Genomic DNA, 16,895 nt, shown 5'->3' on the forward strand with positions numbered 1-16,895 from the left:
TTGATTCAAGCCGTCATGGCGCCAGCTGATTCTTAACGTTTAATTTTAATTATAAAATCACAAAATATTAATACAACCGCGGCCGAAGCCCAAAATTAACCCCGGTCCTCGATCGCAGCACAATCTTGATGCTGGGATGCACATCCGCGCCCATTGGAAGCAGCTGATAATGCCGCACCAGCTTGATCACCATGGTTTTTATCTCCAGCAAGGCAAACTTTTGGCCGATGCAGTTCCTCGGCCCTGCGGAGAAGGGTATGTAGCTGTAGGGTCCCAGTCTGGCGGCCTCTTCTCCCAGATGCCGCTCCGGTTGGAAGAGCAGGGGATTGACAAAGAGTGCCTCATTCCGAAGAAGCTGCCAGAGGAGTACGATTACATTGGTTCCAGCTGGGACATATCCTCCTTCTGATGTAATGATAGAGTAGGTAAATATTTTGTGATCCAAATGCTTAGTCCTTTCACTCACCTATGGCCAAATCCTTTTCCATACAGCGTGCCACTGCCGGAATAGGCGGATACAGTCGCAGGGACTCCTTGACCACGCAGTTCAAATAGGGAAGCTCAGCGAAATCCAAGTGGTTTATGCCCTTGTTCAAATCCCGGCCGTAGTGCTCCTTCAGCTCCTCGAACAGCCGTTGCTGCACTACCTCATGGCGGGAAAGCAGGTACAAACAGAATGACACCGCCGAAGTTGTGGTATCGTGACCCTCAAAGATGAAGGTATTCACCTCATCACGAATTTGCTTGTCGGTCAGCGGTTGTCCGTCCACAGTGGCCCGCAAGAGAGTGTCCAGCAGGGCATAACGCTTCTCTGGCTTATCTTGGTGGGCCTCCCCGGCCAGCAAGTGGCGTCTCTGCTCTATGATTCTATTCGTGAACTGATGCAGGCAGCTGACCCCTGCTTGTTGCTTTCTGAAGCCACTGGGCCAGCATATGCGGAAGAGCTGGGGAAATAAAAGATGAGGTCTCATGAACCTGGTGGCCAACACGTTCGTCAGACTAAAAAAAGATTTAAGGTAATGAATAGATAGCTTTTTAAAGCATGGATAAGTATTTAACCACCTACTCGTTTACAGCGTGCACCACCTCGGAATCCTCATCTCCCTGGGCGTTCACACTCACGCCCATAGCCGTTTCGGTAATGATGTCCAGGGCAGCCAACCCCACATAGGGATAGATGTTTACGGCCGAGTTGCCGTGAGAGAGGGGCTTTAAACGCTCCACCAACTTGGAACTCTGCCTCTCGAAGACCTCTACAAACTGCTCCAATATGCTAAAGTGAAACGTGGGCGTAATGATCTTTCGCATTGTGTGCCACTCCTCTCCGCGGCTCAGGAGAAGTCCATTTCCAAGCCAACCGCGTAGGGCCAAATACATGGTGCCCTTTCTCAGCTGCTGCTGACTATGCAACAGTGCATCGACATGTCGCGGCTCCGCTGTAACCACAATTACGTGGCCCAAGACGGAACCCATAAAGCTGCTGCCAAATCGCTGGACATATTCGGCAAATTTCTCGTGAAGATCTGAAATATATTCAGATTAATTAGGAAACTAAGAATAGAAACCACAACTTACTGTCTGGCTGAAAAGTGCGCATCTGCCAGGCGGATCCTACAAGAGGAACTCTCGACACACTGGGCACCACTCCACGCAAAGGATGTCGGAGTTCTTTTAAGGCCAAACAGAACAGCCAGGCCACCAGATGAGCCACCAGGAGAGTGGCCAGCAGAGTCATCAACATGTTTTAAACCTGCAGCGCGTCGTGCAGTGGTTCTAAGCTCTTGAGCAGCCGTTAATCTTATCTGTAGCACTGCAAAAAGATTGCCTACTTAAACACTAGGCATTTATTGCTTTCCGCTAATGTTTATATAAGCAACCCTATTCGAATAGGGCGCCTCTTGGTCAGAGCAAGACAGGGAGGTAGAACACCATGCCAAGCGAGACGGGAAATCCGCGAGCAAACAACTAGACAGCTGTTTTAAACAGCTGGTGGAATCAACCGGACCACAACATTTTTATCAGTCAAATGTAGAGTTGACACATATAGATAAAGAGACGATAAAGAACTGGTTTTAATATTAAATAAACTACTGAGATAAAACTATCAGAGAAAATGGTTTTCTAATATATATATTATAATCCAATTAAAGGAAATAGAGGCCTGAGCATGGTACATAAGTAGAAAGTGGCCTAGCATATCGTTGAGTCTCTTTCGCCAAAAGAAGTCCCACACAAGAAGTGTGGCGAACGCCACCAGGAGTAGCAGACCCAGATCTCCTAGAATTCTGCCGCGGATGACGAACGATTTACCACTGAACAGTACTATAAATAATATAATTCGTTCTTTATCTCCCGCGACGCTGGGTGAGTTCTAAATCTGGAATCCACCCCAGCTGACATTCGTAAAGAGAAACCAATGCCTAAGAGAACTTCAACCTAGTCTGATAATCTACTTTTTGCATTGAACTACTGCGAGTGCAAACAAACTCGACAAGCCTTTTACGGTTTGTACTAACCTGGAGTTTATAGCCTAGTCACGATGATGGATAGTCTTTTTGTTGAACGATCATGCTTAGTCGAGTAATTGAAACTTAAATTAAGACCTCTGGAAAGGATAGAAATTTTAAAATACAATTTTTTAAATGTTTAACCAACTTTGATCTTTTAAATTATTATATTATGTCAATTGTAAATATGATACGAGTATTATATTAACTAATTGTCTTAAGTTTAGACAAAACTGGTAACATACATTGGATAACAATAATAAACACTATCCCAAAGGGATATTAAAACATCAAAAAACCATTTGATTAAGCCTTCTTATTTAAAAATAATCAGCATGAGTTTCAGATATACCCATCTAGTCACCATGAGACCAGCAAATGGTTATCAATAGCGAAGTTATTTGCAAGAGTAATAATACGTTTCTATCAGTATGGTTCTTGGATTAGCCCCGATTATTATAACATTGTTATTTATCGAACATATATCTTACTCTTAAGAGTGCATTGATGGTTTTTGGTTAATCAAGATTTTCAAAATGTTCGGAATTATCAATTCACCTTGTCATGCTTACTCAGCGAATCTAGGTAACTATTGGAAATAAATATGATACAGAGATAAAGATATAATATTAATAAAGATAAAAAATATAATAAAGATATATTTTTGGGATATTTGGGAGGGGTGAGAATCCGGAGATTCTGAGTTACAGATTAAAGTAACAGAAGATAAAGAAGACATATGTACATTTTAAAAATGATTTGTCATAGCGTTTGTACAAAAACGTTTAAATATATTAATACAGTTAAATAAAGTTTGTTTTAAGCGTAACGGATGTCGTTTAAAATCACCAATGGAACGATCGATTTGGTCTGATTAATTTTAGGTACTTCTGATAATTCCTTTTTTGTTTTGGTGGGATGAGGTTCGAGTTCAATAACAATGACCGCAGATAGCACTTTTCAAATATGATAATATTCAGAGAGCTCTAGTTTTCCCTGTAGCATCCAAGCGCTTCTCTGATTATTTCCTAATCTCTTTTATTTGATCTTAAATATTTAAGAGAGTCTAGCTTGAAGCGAGCTCATCGCATTGAGTTTTGAAAACCACAGTTTTCCGCAGTAACATTTATGTTAATGTTACTTCATAGTTTCCAGACACTGTGATTTTAAATCATTGGAAATCCCAAATGTTATTTTGATGTTCTTTTTAACTCAGATCAATTCCTTGATGTTCTAAACTTTAGAATGTAAAGGAACGACAAGTTTTGAGATAAGCAATTGTTTGGGTATACAAACATTACAATAGAATCGAACCAACATCTAATTATACTTTTGTTTTGTTTTTGGATCCACACGCTTGACAAAAGCTCCCGATCTAATCAGTTGTATACCCTGACACTCTAGTACTACTTAGTATGTTCAGATAATGCTGCAAGCGACTTTTCCCAGGCCCTCTCTCGCTCGTTATCCAAGGCAGGGGGCGGAATTGTTTCCATATTAATCTGAACTTTTAGTCTTCTGATAGGGGCAAAGTCTTGAGTCACGGTGAATGGAAATTTTTCGGTTCATTCATAGAAGAAGTGGGCCTCCACTTGGCGATCCTCATTGAGATGGAAGGAAGGGACACTCCTTGGCAGACACACCAACTGCCGGTTGGTCTTGACCCCGGTCGTAATTTTTGGCCCTCGCCTTGGTATTTGGCTCCAGTCCACTGATTGTGGTCGCCTTATCTCAATCCGTGTCGGCTACAAAACAGCTCCGCCACCGAGCAGAACCAACCAGTCGATGGCAAACAGTCCCAGCGTTAGATAGATCAATCCCATTTCCAAAACAGAGCCAAAAGAACAGAAACCGCCATGTATTTGGAGCTGATTGCGATTATCCTGACGACCCTGTTCGTGTGGGATTACATGAAGAACAGGCGTCACAACGTCATGTACGCCGCCGCTGGAATCAGTGGACCCAGGAGCTATCCTTTTGTGGGCATGGCGCCCATGATGATCCACGAATCACCCAAAAGTAGGTCATGGCCAATCCCATAGGACTCAGTTTGGTTTTGAAATATGTGACTTTCCATCTGGAAGTGGAAAACCTAAGAAAAACGTTTTTTTTTAAGTGAACTCAACAAAACCAATTGGTTTTACCAAAAACAGACGTTTTGAGAATATTCACATTTTTAATCAATGGCTAAAATTGTTTAAAATAATAAACGAACTTCTTACTTTTCTAGCTGTCTTCGATCTGCAATTCCGAATGATTGCACAGTACGGTAAAAATATAAAAATGAATATGATGGGTGAACGCGGATTCATGACTGCCGATCCCAAAATGATTGAAGCCATCATGAGCAGCCAGCAGACCATTCAGAAAAACAATCTTTATGGGCTCCTGGTCAACTGGCTCGGTGATGGTCTGCTTATTAGCAAAGGAAAGAAGTGGTTCCGCCGCAGGAAGATCATCACCCCCGCCTTTCACTTCAAGATACTGGAGGACTTTGTGGAGGTCTTCGACCAGCAAAGCGCCGTCATGGTCCAGCAGTTGTACGACCGGGCGGATGGCAAGACGGTGATAAATATGTTCCCGGTGGCCTGTTTGTGTGCCATGGACATCATTGCGGAGACGGCCATGGGTGTGAAAATCGATGCTCAGCTGCAGCCGCAGTTTCCCTACGTTCAATCGGTCACCACGTGAGTTCTACTACATAATATTCCTCGGCGAGTTTGCATTTACTAAAACCATTAATTTGTAGTGCCTCTGGCATGTTGGCTGAACGCTTCATGAATCCATTGCAGCGTACGGATTCCTTAATGAAGATCTTTTATCCCAAATTGCTCACGAAGCTGGGTGATTCTGTGAAGAACATGCATAGTTTTACCAATTCGGTAATCACTGAGCGTCGCGATCTTCTCCAAAAATCCATTGCCGAGACAGGAAACGCCAATGCAGACCTATTGAACGATGTGGGCCAGAAACGTCGCATGGCACTGCTGGATGTGCTGCTGCAGTCCACAATCGACGGAGCTCCCTTAAGCAACGATGACATCCGCGAAGAGGTGGACACCTTCATGTTCGAGGGCCACGACACCACGACCAGTAGCATAGCTTTCACTTGCTATTTGCTGGCTCGGCATCCGGAGGTTCAGGCTCGCGCCTTCCAGGAGATTCGAGATGTCCTTGGTGATGACAAGTCGGCTCCAGTCACTATGCAGCAACTGGGAGAACTAAAGTACTTGGAGTGTGTGATCAAGGAGTCGCTGCGGCTGTTTCCCTCGGTGCCGCTCATTGGACGCCACATTACCGAGGATACCGTGCTAGACGGCAAACTCATACCGGCTCACTCTGATGTGGTCATCCTTATTTACCATGCCCAGCGTGACCCGGACTACTTCCCCGACCCGGAGAAGTTCCTGCCGGAGCGTTTCAGCTTGGAGCGCAAGGGCGAGATCAACCCATTTGCCTATACTCCCTTCTCTGCGGGTCCGAGGAACTGCATCGGCCAGAAGTTCGCAATGCTGGAGATAAAGAGCACCATCAGCAAAATGTTACGACACTTTGAGTTGCTGCCTCTCGGTGAGGACGTCCAACTAGTGCTGAACCTCATTCTACGTTCCTCTACGGGTATTAATTGTGGCATCAAGCCACGCGTGTATTAGGTGTTCCTGGGTGATAGTCTTTTTTTTAAACTAGTTTTAAGTGAACTGTAAATATTGCAATAAAATACTTGTACTTATGTAGATATATCCAGTGATGGATTGGGGTTTTTTGCCCTATAAGTGGAACTAAGATGTAATTCAATTAGGAGTTAATTTTTGTTTCTCATATTAAGCTAAAAGTAGGTTTTAAATTTAAATTTTACTTTGAGTTTAACTTAGGGGCGAGACAACGTGCCTAAATATCTTAACGGTTGATAAAATTGCATTTAAAGGATTGTGTAAGGGTTTTGCTTTTATCATTGCAAGGAAAAGTCAATTCAAAGAAATAACAGATCAGATATGATTTTAGTATAAGTATTGTATACGGTTACCCCTCCATCACTGAATATATATCCTTGTACACACTCCGTCGATTTGAATGGATTCTATATTAGCTTTAACCGGCTCGTACTACAACTCAAAAAAAAGGCGATTCCCACGGGGCTTTTAATCCCAGGCGAAGGTCTTGCCTGGAGTGGGCAGCTTGGAGGATGTGGTCTTCGCCGCCTCGCCAGCCTCCGCCGCCAGCTGCTTCTGCTGCTCCACCAGGTCAATGGGCGGGAAGACTTCGCGCCGGGCATCCCGCTGGCAGTAGTAGTTGGCCGAGACCAGATGGGATGGTCCTTCCGGGATTTCCGGCTGCGGCTGGGTGCGATCGGCCAGTCCGTCCTCGAAGCGCAGCGCCAGGTTGTGCTCCCGCTGTAAGAAGGATCCGAATTAGCCAAAGATTCCCATTTTCCGTCTTACATAACGGAGAATCGAGTTTTCCGTGGCCGCAGCCCGAGGATCGGGAACACAGATACTCACGCCCAAGAGGAAGGCCCGAATGCGCTGAATTAAAGGCGATACGTCACGGCGCAGGGCAGACATCCTGATTATGATTTTAGCAAAATATCTAAATTTATTATTTATTTATGTTAGTGTCGCCTTCTGGTATCGGGCTAGCGATAGTTATCGATTCTAGATCTGACAAAGCTCAGGTACGATTGTCGCATAACGATGGTTTAGGAAAATATATCGAATATCGATTGCATCTAGCTATTGCAACCGTTGACATTCAAATTCAAAAACTCGTACGTTTCTGATCCAACTTTTAAGATGTAATATGAATAAAGGTATGAAGAGAGAACAATGTCCCAATTTTAAATTTATAAACAAAACGAACCAAGATAAATTCTTTAAAGACGCCCCAAAAGATGCTTCACTGAATTCAGAACTAGATATTAATAAGCTCGCATGAAGCTCTCCAACAGAATAACACCATTCGCTTATACTGTGTCTAAGTACGTGTATTTATTTTATTAATATTATATCGCTTTGCACTTTTCCAACTTTCGCGAGTGGAAAACTTTAGTTAATTTCAATAGAGTAATGATTAAAAAATTGATTAAACTGGCTCCTTTGGTCGTCCGTTAATGATATACATATATAATAATAATAAATAAATAGTCGCTCTCTTGTTTCTGTCTTCAGTGTGTGTTGCTATAATTGTAAATTAAACTAAGTACGCCTTAAACTAAACTACTGCAATTTAAAGCTGCCGCTTTAGTAGTTGCGAGAGTTCCTTTTAAACGATTTCAGGGGATATTCCATCCCCTCCAAGCTTCCAAGCCCCTTCCCCATCATCCCGATTAGGCGAACGTGGACGTTGGCTGGGGTTCGTCTGGCGAGGATTGGGTGGCATCTGGCGGACTGGGTGCCAGCTGCTCAACGCTGACGGTGCGCACAAATTCGGCGGTGGCTTCGATCACAATTGTGGGCACGTCTTCAGTGGCTGCAGGTGCAACTGGGGCAACTGGAACAACTGCCTCCTCCGCTTGCGGTTCGCTGACGGTTACCGGGGCTTCTTCTGTGGGTGGTGCTTCTGCTTCAGCTTCGGTGACTATCACAGCCACGGGTGCAGCTTCAGGCACTTCTGGCTGAGCTGTCTGAGCTGGCTTGATTTCAACGGGAGCTGGAGCTGGAGCTTGCACAGGTGCAGGTGCAGGAGCAGCAGCCTTAGGCGCCGGCGAGGGCGACGCCGACTTGGCCTTAGCCGACTTGCCCACCGCCGGCGAGGGAGTTCGCGATTTGAGATTCTGCTCATGGGCACTACGATCCATTAGCACCGAGGTGGACTGCGGAGGCGCCGGACTTGCCGCCCTCTTGATGTCCTCGATCTTGGCATCCATCTCGCTGCGGATCTCCTTGATGGGCTTCAGCAGGAAGACGGGCACATTGTCGTCCCTCCGCTGGTACAACATCTCGCCCTCGAAGTCCACCAGCTTGTGTTTACGGGCGCGCAGCAGGATGCCCACGACCTTATCGGATATGTAGTTGTAGATCTACGGACAGGATGGATGATTATTTAGGAGTTAAGCCACCGAAGGCGAAGGAACTTACGTTGAACAGCTCGCCAAAGGGAATCACACGCATGGTGGGCTCATCCTTGACGTCATAGCCTTCCGAATTGATGATCTGGCACAGCTCCAGCATCTCCTTCATCACATGGATGTTAGCCTTTTGGCCACGCATCTCCGTGAGGCTGCCGGCCAGTGGTTTTCCATACTGATCCTTCGAGAAGGTCGGTTTTGGCGAGGAGGCGCGTCCGTCCTGGGAGAAGGGGTTAAGCAGCTGCGACTGCTTGTGCTGCGTCGCCTGGTTGTTGAACATGGCTACCTTGGAGGACAGCGGCGAGTCCTGTAAGTATTGGAGACCAGAAGGCGGGCTTAGATGCGGTTTTTTCAAAAATGTTAATTTTTATTTTTTAAGGAAGCCAAACTTTTAAATTGAACTTTGCGCGGCGTTGCCAGACAAGTGGCAGGTTCGTTGACTCTGCCCTGTCAGTTGGTCGCGTTGCCAACTAATGGGCGGTCAATTTGAAAATTAAATAAAACTCAAGCCTAACTTTACGATTGATTGAGCTGGCACTTCAATAAAACGGTCTCATGTTTTGAAACTATTAGTATTCTGAACAGAGCATACACATTCGATTGATTTAATTGCAAATAGAAATTGAAAAACCTAATTGTGTTGACCAATGTTCGTTGTAAATGATTTAAAACTGATCCATTCTCTAAAGCCAAATTAAAATTCCTTGTTCAATTGTAAGCAGTCGATGTCGCGTTGCCAACCCACCCACTGGGCGCGCAATTAATGGTTTTCAAATTATACAACTTGCTCGAACAAGTTATCGCGGGAAAATTAATTAGCCGCAATTAAATAACAGCAGTCTTACATTTTGTGTAATTTTTCATCTAATAAGTGCAAGATTCCCGCGCCATGAGCCACCAGCAAATCAGCAAAACAGCAAAACCCAAAGGAATGCGCAAATGTCGTGGTCATAAATAAAAGCCTGTGCGGAAAAAGGGGCGCACGAACAGCGGGCAGTGTGTGGGCGTGGCAGCACTCTTTGACGAACAACTAAAAACATATATATAGTATATGTATATGTATACGTACACTTCCAACAGCACAAATAAAAGCGAGAGAAATTCATGAAAATCAAAAAGAAAACAGGAATGACCTTCACGTCCAATTTTCGCCACTAGCTGGTGTTTATTCTATTTGATTAATATTTATAGGCGCGAAATAGAAGTGGAGTCCCTGATCGAGTTGCCCATGAATGAATATTATTGACTCTATCCGTCGATGCTTATATAATTTGCCATTTTGGCAACGAGCGCAATGACGTTCTGAAATTGTCTCTTTGATCAATATCCAAAAATTCGTCAATCAGGCGAATTTCATTCATATCACACAGGCGCAAAAAGCGTTTAAAAATAAAACCCAACGATGAATGAAAAGCGGCCAGAACTTGGCAACCGCTTTTCACCCGTCGGGGAGAGTTTTTTTTATTATTATTTATTTTACCCCGGGGAGAAAGTCTGGGAAAAATGCATAATAAACTTGTCCATAGAAATTAGTTTTGAAATTTTTTATTTCGTCACCGCAAGTGCTGGGAAGTCACTTCTCCAGTTGGGGGGCGATAAAAATGGAATTTGTATTGTAAACAAGGTTTGGAGGATCTCTAAATGTAATGGAAATGCATTGCGAAAAGCCAACGACCCAAAACACAGGGCATATTTGCGAGTTAAAGAAAGGCGAAATTAGTAAACAATTGTGGGAGATTTGTAAGGAGATTTCTCTTAAAATGATTCCCGAATAGATGCAAATGTTCAATTTTATTTATAAATTATTTACCAACCCTTTATTATTATATTAGATAAAAAACAAGTAGTACAAAAAATGCAAATGCAAATTTCCTACGCTTTTGAGAGTACTATTATCGTTTATGGTGGCAAATAAATTATATACAGGCTGAAACCGATATGGTTGTGCTTTTAGGTAACACTCTCGGCTGCAGCGGAATTGGTTACGTAGTCCTCCCCGGTTTAACGGATCTATTTGTCGGCGCCGTTGTCACTCTCGAGCAGTCTGCGCATTCTACAGATAGATAGATACATCCACATATCTACGGCTATATAGCCATATAGCCTCTGTACGGATGGGGATATCTATGCATATTCAGCATTGCTATTTCGATGGTCATTGCCAAGAATTTTTCCGTGTTTTGATCTTTTTTGCTGTGCGAAAAACCCGTCGCTTCTCTGCCACTTTTTCTATATGTTCTATTTGTCTATATGGTGTGGCAGATAGGCAAAAAGTAGGGGTGTGTATATTTTGGCAATCATGTGGCGACAAATTAAAACAAATACAGCAACGAGATTTTCGGCAAAAAGAAGAATGTTTTGTTTGTGGCTCTGTCGATGAAAAAATTCTTTATATCATTTCAATCCTAATGATTTTTAATCATGCTCTTGGAAGCTATCCAGACATTTTTCTCGCTTCTTTCGGTTGACATTTATTTTGGCCATTTGCATTATTATTTTTCTTTGCCATTTTTATTTTTTATTTTTTTTTTCACGCATTTCTTGTGGTTTTCTGCGCATAAATAATTTTCGGGCATTTGTCGCACGAGATGTGCGGAAAAAGCGGAAAAAACAATACATTTTGGTTGAGTTCTGGTCGCTGCGATCTTTTTATAGTTCCCAGTGCGGCATTCCAAACATTTCATTTCAAATCTTAATCCAAATCCCTTTTTTTTTGTTTTCTGCCTCTTGTGTTTCTAGGCAGCATTTTTAAACAGATTTTAGATTCTTTAAATATTTGGACATTAGTTCTTTAAAATGACAGCAAACTAAAATCCTTTTTTCAGTTATTCCTAGTAACTAATCATCAGTAAATATTTCTTTAGTAAACTTAATTTAAAATGCCGTTGTCCCCTGGATGTACATACTATTTTTCTATTTTTTTCTAATAGCCAAAAGTGGTTGAAATATGGTTGAACAATAAATAATGATTTAAATACCATACAAGTGTAACAAACTGCTATATAACTTATAAACAATTGGGTTTTTGAAATATAATTTAAGAATTTCTTTATAGCTTCACACCACATTTAACACATACATATATGTTGTTAATGATATAGTATAGTATCGTATGAATTTGTTTCGATGGTAAGTTAGGACTATATATTGTTTGGAAACAAACAAAGAACAATAGCAGTTGGACAAGGCAGCTTTAAGGGTTTTTTGAGACATATTCCTTTTAAAGGTTGTTTAATACCCAGGAGAGGATCACATAAGATTTGATATCTAAGTATCGAAATTACTTACCACCACGAAGCGCAGGGCGCCCAATTCGTGCGATACGTCCGTCATAATTGCACTTGGCTTGGCCTTATGTTCCGGATTCTGGCTGGGATCTTGATCTTGCAGATTGCTGGATTGGCTTAGTGATAGTGATGCGGAGCAAACTGGTCCGGAACGGTGTGCTTCTTTTGCACTCGGGTTTTTTTTTTTGCCTTTTGTCACCGCGAATTCGCAACACTTTTGCCTGCAATCGGAAAGAGAAAAGAGTTGGAGACAAAGGCCCCCACGATGGGAAAGAAAACCAATTAAATTTAGCAACAAACAACATTCATAACAATGGAAATGTGTGTGCCCATTGTGGATGAGTTTTTTTTTTATGTGTGTGTCTATGGCGAATTGCCAAACAACGTTTATTTACTTTTTAACAGTTTACCATTTCCTTTGTGACCCAGACCCAGACCCAGACCTCTATAGAGGTGTACGGATCTAGATTTCAGACCCCAACGCAACCCAAAATAAAATTACTGAAGATGATGAGCAGGGGAAAATGAAAACAGAAAGCAGGGAGATAGACAACAGATAGAAAGATAGACAGAGAGGAAAACAAAAACAGAGGCACAACACAACAAAGCGAAAAAAGACCGCTAGGCCTGAACTTTTGAGCGCCCCTCGTAGCATGGTATCATGGTATAGTATGGTACTGTATAGCAGTCGTCGTACGACCCCGAAAGATGAACCGGAATTCGGTTTCGTGCCCATTTGCCGTTTTTTCCACTTCGAATTAACTGGAAATTGCTGTGCATTAACCTCCGCGCTTTCCAGCAAGCTTTAAGTTACCAACAACCTGCTACGCATATCATATATGTACATGTATATATAGCTCGGATCTAAAATCAATCTTGGAAATCAAAACTATCAGGTAAACCTCTTAAAGAGATCACAAACAGATAGCTGACTTCTTAAGAAGTCTTCAATTAGTTGGGCTTTCAGAGATAATCAGGCAAAAACTTAATATTATACATTGATAAAAACCAAGGCAACAGAAGTATTCCAAGAGGTTTAACCAGAAGATAACAAATAAGATAATAGACAGATTTGAAAAATTAAGAAGAAGAAAAGGAAAATTATTCAACTACCTAGAAAGCAACTTTAAGAAAACGACATACTAAGTTCTAAATTGAAAATCAATGGATCAATATTCTTATTTACTCATATCCTATAAGTATCTATTAGCAGCTTGGTATATTCCTAAAACGCAATCACACATTTATATAAGCTTTATTTAACTTATTACTGATTTTAGGTTACAAATAGTTGCTTTCTAGTCAGGAACTATGTTTGGGCTTATAGTATCCAGAGGTTTCGGGAACTTAATAGTGAGTTTGACCAGTTCTTAGTTAGACCGGTGTTTCAATTTTGTTTGTTCCATAAGATTGCTGCCCCGTCTTATTGCTCACTCACTTTTCTACGGTTTTCGGGAAGTATGTAGCTCCTCTTACTCCTGGCTTTTGGCTATCTGGAATTCCTCGATGTGTCGGGCTTCCAAGTTTCCGTTTCGATTCGATCCACTCACAATGCAAAATGCAGACGTTTTAGAAAACGTTTCTTCTTTTGATTTAACAACGGAAAAAAAAACAAGAAAAATGTCTTTCAACTGGTTTCCGTTCCGGCTATTATTATATATTTTGTATTTGACTTGATTCGGATCTGATCGATGCTGGTATATATCTATTATTTATTTTTCTTTTCTCTTATGTCTTATGGGTACACGCCGTTTGGTTGCTGGGACCAAAAGTGAGCGCCGAAAGCGATCGCGCTTTCTTTTTATAGCCGCGATGGCACGCACACTTTCGCACTCACACCTACAGGGCAGCTGCTGTTCGGATTTTCAGTTTTTCTGATTTTCAGCCTTTCTGCCTTGTTTTCCCCGCTCTCGGTGTGAAAATGCTCTCTGCATTTTCTTTTAATTTTAGACCGTCTTTGCCATTCTTACCCGCTTTTTTGTTCCCAGCCAACCAAGAAAAACTCCCAGAGAAGTTGGAATTTCCATCGACGGATATTCGTGCCAAGTTCAAGGGAGCACCTGCTTTACTTACCACATATACAGAGTGTATAATAGTATATAGTCGGGGGTCACTCTTCAATCAACACCAGCTTACGCGCTCCGCTGATCCGAGGGTCCGAGTACCGAGTACCGAGTTCGAGTCCGACCGCAGAGCAGATTCCGAATCCGTTGGCCTCCAAGAAGCCGCAAAGAAAAGAGCACTTAAAGAGGTACACTGCCAAAAATAGTGAGTGAGTTAACACCAATGATCTGTCATATTAAAAAACCCTTGTCGATTATCAAGACAACAGAAATAAAATTGATTTTATTCAAATCAATTTCATATTGTTTATATAAAAAATGTAGAATTTTACGTATATGAAGCTTATCTTTATTAATATTTATCTGATCTGAACTAAGAAGCAGAAACAGAAAGTAATAACAATACAGTTTGTTAAACGTTAAGTTAGTTTAGGAACTGAACTGATACTATTGTGTTTTTACTGATATATCAATCAATAATTATTATACGATGTTATTTTTATTAGCTTGGCTTTTCTTTAACTTCAAGTAATGTTCTCAAAGCTTATATCATTTTAAAATCATAAACACGAACAGCAAATGTCGTAAAATCCCAGCTTGAGTGCTGTGCAGTTTTTCTCTCAGTGTATGGGCAAGTGGGTATCGGAGAGAAGTGAAAATCGAATCAGCAATGCAACGCTCGTGCCGTTCGTAATGCTCTTGGGAAAAACCGGAAGCGGTCGCCCTGCCTCGGCCCCTGCCCCTGCCACGCCCCCTCTGCCCCACCCCTTGGCACAACCATTATACCATTATATAGACCCCCGAAATAGAACGGACATCTAACGGTATGCTGATGGTTGGGTCTCATTTCGATCGGGGGTTCATGTAACACGCTGATCGTCGTACGGAATTTGGGATGACATTCGAAAATCACGACCCCCCTCCCCCGAGAAGAAAAGGAAACGCAGCTTTCGTATCACCAGCTCAAGTCCTATAATTCTAGAAACCCCCAAATGTCGAAACCAGAGAATCTCCGACCAGAACCAGAAAGTATTCGAGAGTACCCATCGAAATGCGCGTGCCCAGCTGCCTTGGCTTGTCAGTTGGGATTCGGATTCGGGTTCGGATTTGGACTTGGTCCACCCGGCCCGCCAATCTTTAATATACGAGTTTATTCCGCTAATTAAACAAATTCGACTGCATTGTTCGCATACAATGCTGAGTATTTCGATACTCAGTATGGGGTGTTTTTATTCAACTGAATCGGGATGAAAAACTCAATACTTTTTTAAGTTGGTCCTTAGATTACAGGCAATCAGATAAGTATTTAGGAATATTTTGCTCTTTTGTTATTTAATAGGGTTTTTAAATGAATGAGTGGTGATTTACTTGATATAAGCTGGACTTGCATAACAGAGAGATATATTCAAGTACATTGTTCTTGAATTAAGAACATTCGTTCTTAAAATGTAAACGAAATGGTGAGAAGAGAAAAGTTAAACTGAGTTTATTTAACAACTTTTTCATAAGTATACACTGCTGACTGGTCTAATAGTTTATTTTTTGAGATTTTCAATGTAAGTAACGCAAATTCAACTTGATTCGAGAACAATTTTCAACTTCAAAAATGTCGTTCTATTTTTAAGAACATTTTCAACTCAGATGAGATCGTCAGAATTTTCTCTGTGTTGGATTACAAACGTTATTCCTGGCCTGCCCAGCTGCTGGGTGGATCCCCTCAGCCACAAGTGGTTCGATGGGTATTCCCGAGGTCCATCACTTCCCCGGGATACTTGCCACCGCAGCACTCGCTTGTTATTGTTGCATGTTTGGCTGACAGCCACAAGTGCATGGCGATGCGATTTCGATGGCAATTATTTATATACTACCCACTATAAAGCACGTGTGTGGGTGCAGGGGGGGTGGTCCTTTCTTTTGGCCATACTAGCCATACTAGCCACACTATATACGATATATACCACATATACTATATAGACCGCCACAAACATCGGTTTGCCTGGTTTGGCAGCGGTCGGCGCATAAATAAAATCAACTCATGAATGAAAATGCGTTCGCCTGAGCAATTTCCTGTTGCATCCGAGGAAAGGAAACCAGAAGACCGCCGACTAAATGATCGCCAAATGGTTAGCATAAATTATTTGATAGATCTGCCAGAATGCTGTCAGCACTGCAAATGCACATACATAGGTGTCCCTCAGTAACGAAGAGTCGATTCGATTGGCCTCGAATGGATTCAAAGTCTCAAGAACATAATGCGGAATGCAGAGCACTTGGCCTATAATCATTTTTTCCATTACCATTATATTTTCCTTTTGGCAAATGCGTCGCATTTTGGTGGCTCATAAACATTTCGGCAAAGCAAATTCATCGCTTGAAATATTATCGAATAAATGAAAATGTATCTATGATATTTGATTTGTTCTTTAGCATAAACCATATAGTACTATATCTTATTTTAAACCAGCCTTTGTAGTTGCAATTCCGTCCGCTGTCAATTTATCAGCAAAGCGATATATTGTGTATCATTCAAACAATTAGGTGTATTTATTTGTGAAAATAGGCAAGTGGAAACGTCAAAATGAGCAACTATTTTTGGGGATTTGAGATGATTCATCATCCCAAATTTTTAATTTCGCCGGGCTATGTCACTTTCGACGAGAGGAAACAGAATTGCTAATATTTAATTATTGGCCGCGTTAAGTAATCGCACCGAATAACGGATATTGCCTTATTTGGCCAGCGATTGCCGCTGTTTTGGGCCAAATTTTATTTCGGATCGGTGGCGTATACGTAATGCGGGGCAACGGAAAATTGCGCATACGCTGCGTCCGCTTAATCATATGCTTTATTATTGTTATTATGCTGTATTATTAGTACGGGCATGCATTGTGGCGCAGAAGACGAGCGATACGATGGCTCATCCTTAGATCTATATATAAACAGGCACTGGGCCCACCCATTAACAGCACAGGTC

General features: G+C 42.0%; 4 protein-coding genes across 5 annotated transcripts; 1 reads left to right on the forward strand and 3 right to left on the reverse strand.

Annotated features, from left to right (window-relative positions):
* Cyp4ae1 (Cytochrome P450 4ae1) lies at positions 1–1,778 on the reverse strand. Its single transcript, XM_017083645.4, has 4 exons — positions 1,576–1,778; positions 1,067–1,523; positions 467–999; positions 1–405 (listed from the first exon to the last, which is right to left on the reverse strand). The coding sequence occupies exons 1-4, from the start codon at positions 1,739–1,741 to the stop codon at positions 68–70; spliced, it is 1,494 nt and encodes a 497-aa protein (XP_016939134.2). The 5' UTR covers positions 1,742–1,778; the 3' UTR covers positions 1–67.
* Positions 1,779–4,114: 2,336 nt separating this feature from the next.
* On the forward strand, positions 4,115–6,241 carry Cyp4d14 (Cytochrome P450 4d14). Its single transcript, XM_017083644.4, has 3 exons — positions 4,115–4,526; positions 4,738–5,194; positions 5,257–6,241. The coding sequence occupies exons 1-3, from the start codon at positions 4,364–4,366 to the stop codon at positions 6,158–6,160; spliced, it is 1,524 nt and encodes a 507-aa protein (XP_016939133.2). The 5' UTR covers positions 4,115–4,363; the 3' UTR covers positions 6,161–6,241.
* A 328-nt stretch (positions 6,242–6,569) lies between these two features.
* Positions 6,570–7,188, reverse strand: ND-B14.5A (NADH dehydrogenase (ubiquinone) B14.5 A subunit). Its single transcript, XM_017083647.4, has 2 exons — positions 7,007–7,188; positions 6,570–6,898 (listed from the first exon to the last, which is right to left on the reverse strand). Exons 1-2 carry the CDS (start codon positions 7,067–7,069, stop codon positions 6,647–6,649), a joined length of 315 nt encoding a protein of 104 aa, XP_016939136.1. The 5' UTR covers positions 7,070–7,188; the 3' UTR covers positions 6,570–6,646.
* A 279-nt stretch (positions 7,189–7,467) lies between these two features.
* Positions 7,468–13,639, reverse strand: LOC108016976 (translation initiation factor IF-2). Of its 2 annotated transcripts, XM_017083918.4 has the most exons (4): positions 13,297–13,638; positions 11,860–12,079; positions 8,582–8,878; positions 7,468–8,523 (listed from the first exon to the last, which is right to left on the reverse strand). In XM_017083918.4, exons 2-4 carry the CDS (start codon positions 11,902–11,904, stop codon positions 7,831–7,833), a joined length of 1,035 nt encoding a protein of 344 aa, XP_016939407.2. In that variant the 5' UTR covers positions 11,905–12,079; positions 13,297–13,638; the 3' UTR covers positions 7,468–7,830. The 2 variants fall into 2 exon arrangements, with proteins under 2 accessions (XP_016939407.2, XP_016939408.2); XM_017083919.4 differs by lacking the exon at positions 11,860–12,079 and having other exon boundaries at positions 13,297–13,639.
* Between the last annotated feature and the right edge of the window lie 3,256 nt (positions 13,640–16,895).

This window comes from Drosophila suzukii, chromosome X (genome assembly GCF_043229965.1).
Source record: "Drosophila suzukii chromosome X, CBGP_Dsuzu_IsoJpt1.0, whole genome shotgun sequence".
NCBI classification, from domain to species: Eukaryota; Metazoa; Arthropoda; class Insecta; order Diptera; family Drosophilidae; genus Drosophila; species Drosophila suzukii.